The sequence below is a fragment of the Aegilops tauschii genome, chromosome 1, assembly GCF_002575655.3.
Source record: "Aegilops tauschii subsp. strangulata cultivar AL8/78 chromosome 1, Aet v6.0, whole genome shotgun sequence".
In the NCBI taxonomy this organism is placed as follows: domain Eukaryota; kingdom Viridiplantae; phylum Streptophyta; class Magnoliopsida; order Poales; family Poaceae; genus Aegilops; species Aegilops tauschii.
Genome location: NC_053035.3, coordinates 499,997,571 through 500,006,394, shown reverse-complemented (window position 1 = coordinate 500,006,394; position 8,824 = coordinate 499,997,571). Strand labels below are relative to the sequence as shown.

Here is an 8,824-nt window from a genome sequence, read left to right as displayed (position 1 = left end):
CCCTCACATGTAGACATGTACTCACTCACTAACAGTGGGTCGCTGGCCGGTGCCCCCGACACGAAACAATAGAATGACGTCGCGTACGCGGTGGCGTGACAGGTACTCTTAACTAGTAGTAGTACTCCTATCTGCACCCCGTTCCTGCCGGAAGAACATAGCGACGTGAGACGCGAGCGATAAGACGTGTGCCGTACCGAACAGATCACCAGGCGATGCCTGCCGGCCGGCATGGAAGCGGCGGAGGAACACTAGTCATGTCTGCGGTGCAAGCCTTCCCGAGACCTGTCAGCTTGACATCTCGCACACTCTGCTTTGTAGCCACATGTGTACTGCACATGCCACGTCGCCCCGGCCCACCTTCTCTAGCTCCGGTGGCCCGTCCCACGCCCCGCATCCTCACCATCGATCCACCCGTTGCCTCTCCTCCGATGGCCGCGGCGTCCTCCATTTCGGCATTGGGCTTCGCTGGAAATCGACTGACACGGCCGAGAATTTCTAGTCAAATGATCAATACGAAGTGTAGTAGTTACGGAGTGAAAAGTAACGTATACTCACAAAGGAATTAGAGCTGGCCCGACGTGCAAATCAAATTGCGTTTGGAATCAAGGGATCTTGTTTTTGTCGGGCACATTGAACTCCACAGCAGACATATCGACCGATGCAACTACACCTACACGTACGGCCTACTTCAGCTACCCAGAGCCAGGCTCGACACGACGTCCTCTTTACTCCTCGTCATGATCGCAGCCGCATGCAGGAGAGGCCGCTGAGGATCTTTTCTTTCTTTCGTTCTTTCGCCGAACCTCTATGTGTATTGATGGAGCTCCATTTTGCAACGAGAGGAGAGCAAGGCAGCCAGGAGTACAGTACAGAAGATCGTGATCATTGGATTTTCTTTGGGAAGGCACAAGCATACAGACTTGGCACCAATGCATGCTTGTAGCTTTCCCCCCTCGCACGCATATGCAGCATGGCAGCATGCACGTATAGACAGACAGGTCTTCATGTCGGAACAAACGAGCACTTCACATCACCTTTTCCCTGTGGAGCACTACTAGTGCTCCTATACGCCTAGCCATAGCCTCCGTCAGTAACAGTGGTAAGCTTAGCTAGGCAGGCCAAGGCAGCAATAGCTACTGAATACACCTAGATGGCGAGTAGTATATCTTTTTGCAGGCACAAGGCAGAAGAGAGTAATGCACGGGACAAAATTACTGTTCTGACCTATGTGGCAAAAAAAATTCCGATTTGACATCGGTTTTGAAAAAAATCGATTCTGACCTCTTTGGGTGAAGCAAACATCCCTGACGTCTGCCCTGGCGTCTGGACCCTGGCCCGCACTGCCCGCCTGCCCGTTGACCTGCTGACGTTGGCGTTTGGCCCTGAAAACTGGATAACCCCACCGGGAGAGTGTGTGGGTCCCACCCTACACACTTTCCCCAATCCAGCCCGAGCTTGAAGAAGATTTGCTGCCCCCCCCCCACTCTCTCTCACCCCTCAAGCTCCCCTCTCAAATCCTCTCCAAAAGGTGCTTTCGTTAGGTGGATCTTTCCATCACTTTGTTACTTGTGGTAATCTCCCTCAAATCACCCAATTTTTTTTTGGTTAAATCTTATTATTTTGGTTGCATTTTTTACATGTTGGTGGAACCCTAGTTCATGTTTTCTCCCTTATGTTAGTGTGAATGGCTTGGTTAACTTTGATAATATAGTGATATGCATGGTGTGTAGTAGGAATATATGCTTGTTGAGTAGAAAGATTGGGGGTTAGGGTTAGTTAGTGATTAGGGTTAACTTTGCTTAGTGTGTGTTAATTAGTGAAACTTTTGTGGACATCACCAATAATTTAGTGTTGATATGATTTGGATATAATGAGATGTATTTGCATAAACACCAATTCTCATTGAAGTATTAAATGCATTCATGTTGTTTTTAGATGGAGGGACTTGTTAATGTTCATTACATGGACAAGGAGGCATTCTTGAGTAACAATGCCGACATGGGTGAGGAACCATTGGTTTTTGATACAAGCCCTAGCTATGAGGATGTTGTTGCAAAAGTGAGACAAGTCTTAAAGTGGATGGACACCAATATTGATGTTAAGTTAATAGGAAGGTATGATGTTGGAGTTGGAGCCAAATCTCGCTTGAAAAGTATGCCTATCACCTCGGATTTGCATTGGGATGTATACAAGGAAAAAGTTTCCCAATCGGAAGACAAGTCACTTGAATTGTTTGCCACCAAGGTTGAATCTCCTCGGTTTACACTTGATTTGAACCGGCATGTCTCTTCCCCAATGGATGACATGAGCGAGAGGACAATGGTGCCACTTGTTGAGCATAGGGTTGTGGTTGATGCCCCCAATGCTTATCGACAACCACGTCCCCGTGTACCATCTATTGAAGCAAATGAGGTTGAGTTGTATGCCCCCAATGCTTCTAGCCAACCACCAACAAGCCAAGCAAATGAAGTTGAGGTGATTGCTAGTGACGAAGTAATTCAAGAGGATGAAGATGCTTATGATGACGACGAAGAGCAAGAGGAAGGGTTTCATGGTAATGATGTTGGTGACTTGGATGCGTACATAGCGCAAAAGGACATGGATCGTGAGTTGCCTTTTAGGCGTCAATATGCCTATGACTCAGATGACGAGGGTCCAGTTGAACAGTTGGACGAGGATGGATTCGCAAAGGAGGAAAACCAAATCCACTTTGAGTTGACGGGCTTAGAAAAAAGAACTCACTTGTTTAAAGATCTTAGCCTTGCCCATAAAGCTATTGTTGATAGTGGAATGAGAATGACGGCGATTGAGACAACACCATGCCCGGATCCAGGAGAACCAAGGGAGGAGAAGGAGGACGAGAATGCTTATTTGAAGAAAGGAGTGAAGTTTCTGAGCTTGCCTATGCTGAAGTTTTGGTTGTCTAACTATGCCATTCGGAACCATAGGCCATTTTATGTTGAGCACTCCGACATGAAGTTGCGTTACACCGTGAAGTGTGAGCAAGAAGGATGCCCATGGAAGGTTCGTGCAAGAAAGCTTAAAGAAACCGAAGAATGGGTGTTAATAAGTTGTGTTGCCACTCATAGGTGCAAACCGCCATCTAAACGACTTCGAAAGACACGCCGTCAACTCACATCTGAGTATCTCGGATACAAATGGATGAAAGACATAGGCTATGATCCCACTGTGAAAGTGGGGTTTCTCATGCGGACGGTGAAAAAACAATTTGGTTATGAAGTCAAGTATGGGAAGGCATGGAAGGCAAAGGCAAATGCTATTAGGATGTTGTATGGTGGTTACGAAGAAGCATACAACCAGCTCCCGAGGTTGTTGGGCGCGATTGCACATAGGAACCCGGGCATGTTTCATGTGGTCGATGATCATGAGGGAGTGTTCCATAGTGCCTTCTGGAGTTATGGACAATGTGTGGAGGCATTTGAGCATTGTCGTCCGGTCTTGTCTATAGATGGCACATTCTTGACCGGTAGATACAAGGGCACACTAATGGTAGCAATGGCTCACTCATCAAACGACAACGTGTTGCCAGTGGCATTTGCTTTGGTGCCTTCCGAGCACCAAGACAACTGGGAGTGGTTCATGGGTCATGTTAGGCACAAGGTGATTGGGGCTAGGGAGGTATGCATCATATCGGACCGGCACCATGGCATACTCAAGGCAATGGACATTGTTATTCCGGGATTTCCAAAGCTTCACCAGAGATGATGCATGAGGCATTTCGTGGCCAAATTTTACCGGTCATGTAAGAGCAAGGAGCTTAGCAAAGACCTTACCCATGTATGTGTGGCCTTCACCACCGATGCTTTCGATGCTCGGTAGAACAAGGTCTTTGCAACGGTGAACGAAGGGGGAAAAGAATTCTTAACTAGGAATTTCAGCGAGAAGCACAAGTGGGCACGCGCTCATGACGATGGTGGTAGGCGATATGGCGACATGACGAGCAATCTGGTTGAATGTTTCAACAATGTGCTCAAGGGTGCTCGTTCATTGCCGGTGACTGCAATAGTGGAGTACGCCTTCTTTAAGCTTAATGAGTACTTTCAGAGGCATTCTGAAGAGACTGCATCTTGGATAGGTGAAAAAATGGATTATCCGGAAAAGGTTGATGAATGGCTGCAGTTACAAGCAAGCAAGTCTTCACAACAACAAGTTATCGTATTCGACAAAATTGAAATGATCTATCAAATTGATGAGCCAGGTGGCACAACACGAGACGGTAAACAATATGGTGGTGCTGCATATGAGGTGCGTCTCAAGACTCGGTGGTGCCAGTGCGAGAGGCCTAGTAAGTATCATTGGCCATGCTCGCATTTGATAACAGCGGCGAAGGCGAGAAACATACATGTTTGTGATGGAAAAACCGTGCGGATGCAAGAGTTCCGTGTGGAAGCTACTAGGTTGACATGGGCGCCTCGATTTCACCCTTTCTTAGACCAATCACAGTGGCCTGAGTACCACGGCCCTCATATTAAGCCAGACCCTCTCTTGAAGGTGGAGACCAAGGGTAGAAGAAGAACTAAGAGGTTCAAGGGTGATATGGATGACCTGGCTGGATACACTGGCATGAAACAATTTGGTAGCGGTCATTTCATGGAGGCTCCTGACACTATCAACTGTGGGGGGTGCGGTGAAGGGCGGCACAATGCGCGGACATGCAAGAAAAGGAAAACGTCGAAGGCCAACTAACGCATATGACCTACCACCGGTATGTTAGGTGTACATACAAAAAACCTCAACAAGTTTGAACTCATATTACTAACAAAACCATGATTTTTATGTAGTCGCCTCCTCCACTTTGCAAGTACTTCACTTGGATAGATCACGAGGTACCAAAAGATGTCCAAGAGGACCAACATCGAGATTACTTACGGAGGCAGCGCCTGTTCGAGGAGTCCTTTGCACGGGGATTGGAGCATGAGCGTCGTGAGAAGGAGAAGAACGAGCGCAAAAAGCGTGAGGAAGAGAGGGCACGCAAAGAGAAGGAGGCTCGTCAAGAAGAGAGGGCAAGAAAACGTGCAAGGGCTCGCGATGCACGAGAGGAGGACGAGGCACGTGACAAGAAGGGAAAGTGGCCCCGTACTACTCAGTAGACAAATGGAAAAGGCACCGGCATCGATGATGGACTTTCGAGACTTTGTTTAATGTATGAACTTGTCATTCGGGACCTTGTGTGGTCATGAACTTGTCATTCGAGACCTTGTGTGGTCATGAACTATTTATGTCATTCGAGACATCGTGTGTGTTCAACTTGTAATTGAGATTATGTGCAAACTATGTTTGTCATTCGAGACTAGTATGCTTTCTTCATATTTTGGGTTGAGACTAGTATGTTTTCTTCATATTTTTGGTTGAGACTAACCTTCTATGTATCATGATATTTGTGTCATTTACAGTGTATAACAATTCGTTCAATTAGTTAGCTAGCCAAAATTACAAATGAAAAAAGAAGCATTGTGTGCACCAGGACCAAACGCCAGGGTCCCTGGCGTTTGGCCATTTGAGCCATGTCAACCAGACACCAGGGATCATGGCGTCTGGGTGCTGCACAGTTGCATCCGCTTCTGTTGATTTTGGGGGGGGGGGGGTACCAGACGCCAGGGACCCTGGCATTTGGATATTTGGGCCATGTCAACCAGACGCCAAGGACCATGGCGTCTGGCTATATGGGCCACGTCAACCAGACGCCAAGGACCCTGACGTCTGGGTACTGCCCAGTTGCAATTAGCTTCTGTTGATTTGGGGGGGGGGGGTACGAGACGCCAAGGACCCTGGCATTTGGCTATTTGGGCCACGTCAACCAGACGCCGAGGACCCTGGCGTCTGGGTGCTGCCCAGTTTCACTTAGCTTCTGTGGATAAGATGTTGTGGGCCCACAACGAGCCCTCTCATTCCATTCATCTCCACTCACATTCACAGGGTGCTGCCCCCCTCACTCCCTCTCCATCACCCTACCCCCCCCCCTCAAATCTCTCACAAATCGGTCCCGTTTCACCGTTGGATCTTCGGGATTTCATAACAAGAAGGTAAATCAACTCCACCCCCATTTTTTGGTTCGTTTATGTATCATATTTTTGTGCAAACCCTAGTTTTATTTTTCCTAGTGGTTATGCTCAAGGGGTACGTAAAAGAACTCCACCCCCATTCCATTCATCTCCACTCACATTCACGAGCTGCTGCCCCCCTCAGATGGATACGGGTGCTCAGTGGGTGCTTATCCCTACTGTTCATGTCCAAGGCCTTCCTCCAAGCGTTGTGCAAGTTAGTAAAGTGGACCTCACTTTTGAGTGGTTGAAGACTAAATTCATGTTGAAGCAAGGGTTGAAGGAAGACGATTTTGTGTACTACGTCAGCAGGAAGCAGTCAGATGGCCCTGGGGAAAGAAAATTGATTGACATAACTGATGATGGTAAGATTCAAGAAATGCTGAGCGAATGGGAATGGAAAAGGGTTGTTGAGTTGCATTGCTACCGGAAACCGAGTTATATGTGATGTTTATGTCGTTTGAACTATCGTGCTCATGTCCTAGTGGTTTGAAAAGAATATGTAATGCTTATGTCCTAGTGGTTTGAACTATCGTGGTCATCAACTATTTGTGTAATTTGAGACTATGTCATTTCAAACCTTGTGTGTGTTCAACTTGTCGTTTGAACTAGTGGTTTGAAAAGACTATGTAATTCTTATGTATGTTATTCAAGACTAATCTTCTATGTATCATGATATTTGTGTCATTTATAGTGTATAACAATGCGTGCAATTAGTTAGCTAGACAAAACTACAAGTGAAAAAAGAAGACCTTTCTTGCCCGGGACCAGACGCCAAGGATCCTGGCGTCTGGCTCCCCTGCTTTGCCCTGTTTCTGCTGTCAGTCGACTGCCAGACGCCAAGGACCCTGGCGTCTGGTCCCCTGACTTACAACTAGACGCCAAGGACCCTGGCGTCTGGTCCCCTGTGCATATAAATGACTAGATGACTCCTCCTTTTGATAGATTTCATAAACATTTCATAGCAATCAATGAATTCATAGACATCACAGGAAACACCATTTCACATAAATCACATGATTGAGTACTACTTTTAAACGACAAATTCATGTCATACATTCATAGCAACGTCACGAATTCTTTGCAACTTAATTCGAACGGCAACAAGTTCATGGAAAGAAACGACAACAAGTTCATGCAAACAGACTACACCAAGTTCATCGAAACAAACTAGAACAAGCTCATTGAAACAAACTACAACAAGCTCACTTCCTCCTTCCTCTCTTCACGATATCTGCAAGTGTAGGTTCCTCCTCTTCGCTAGCCTCCTCCGCCTCCGCATCATTGTTGGACTTATATCTTTGCATTACTGTAGGCATAAATTGATGAGGATGCTCCAGACTATGGAATGCAGTGTTCCATGTCTTCTTTCTGCCTTTCTTGCCCGGTGTCTTAGCTATGGCTTTGCCTTTTTTAGAGCGGGCATTGCCTTGGGTCGGTTGTGTAACCTGTGATGGTTGTGGAGCATCAACATCATACTCATGCTCTTGTTGTTCCTGCTCCTCTTCTTGTGTTGGCTCCTCTTGATGTGTTGCCTCCTCTTCATTCACCTCCTCCTCTATGTCCTCTTCGTTGCGGAGATAACGGCGTTTATGAGCTCTGCCGGCGCGGCTACCAGGTGCAAACACATCACTAGGCTGAGCACCATGGCAAGAAAGCATAGCTGCCATCTTATGTAACCGCTTCTTGAACTTCTGCGACAACACAAAATATGCTATGATATGAGATGCAAATAACTAATCCGTGAAAAGAAGCTTTTATAATGTATTGCTCATACCTCCATCGTGCTCCTAAGAGTCCTCTCAGATAATGCACCACCACGGGGATGACTCGGTGCTACATTGGCATCGTTGACGCACATAAGCAACTCTCTTCCCTGCAAGTCATGCATACACCAAACTTATGTATTTGAAAGAAGACTATATAATGCAGGTGTGTTAGAATAGGCTCATTAGACTACCATTTCGTCATGCATAGGTGCATAGTCAACGTGAGCCCCTCTTGTGTCTCTCACCGCCATGTTGAAGGTATGATAACCTTCTACAGTCTCCGGATCTTCAGACACCAACTCCGACCACTCCTCGTGAGTCCAACCGGGCTTTAGCTTTAACCGGTAACGATCCGCATACCACACTTGATACTTCTGATATGCTGACTGATTGTGAGGTCTATTCTCTGATTCCACTAACGTGTCTCTTCGATTCCAAATTTGTATCCACTTAAGGTGTTTGTCTGCCCAATCCGCTATATCCTGATTGTTCCTTCGATCGAACCTACAAATGAGCCACGTCACAAAGCATTAGCAAATATAGACTTATTCAATGCTCTACTACATACTCAAAGACATGCTTGCTCACTGATGCAGAGATAGCATTTCCTCCTTGCTCTCATCAATTGGAATACCTTGTCTTCTTCCAAATTGTCTTGCCACACGGTCTACGAAGTGCCAGTCGACCGCAAAGAAGCATATCATTGGGCACCTCGCCCGCCGAAGATGGCTATCACGCGTGCACATTTCGTTAAGAGAAAAGCCACGATCATCCACATAAGGCAACCAATGGACCTGCAAAACAAAGAGATACATTGTTAGATACAAATTTCATTCTTGAGTAAATTTTGTCTCATTGAACTTCTCAATACCTGCTCAGCAGTCAAGGTGTCTAGCTCGTTCATATAGCACTTGTATCGCACATGCGAGTTTCCTGTGTACACCGTCACCCGTTCCCAATAGTACGCAACCGTAGGGCGCCGATATGGAT

The 8,824-nt window shown here is 46.6% G+C and overlaps 1 protein-coding gene across 1 annotated transcript; it reads left to right on the top strand.

Moving 5' to 3' along the window:
• The first annotated feature begins 3,957 nt into the window (after positions 1–3,957).
• Positions 3,958–4,710, top strand: LOC141039213 (uncharacterized). Its single transcript, XM_073506545.1, has one exon. The coding sequence runs from the start codon at positions 3,958–3,960 to the stop codon at positions 4,708–4,710; it is 753 nt and encodes a 250-aa protein (XP_073362646.1).
• Positions 4,711–8,824: the final 4,114 nt, after the last annotated feature.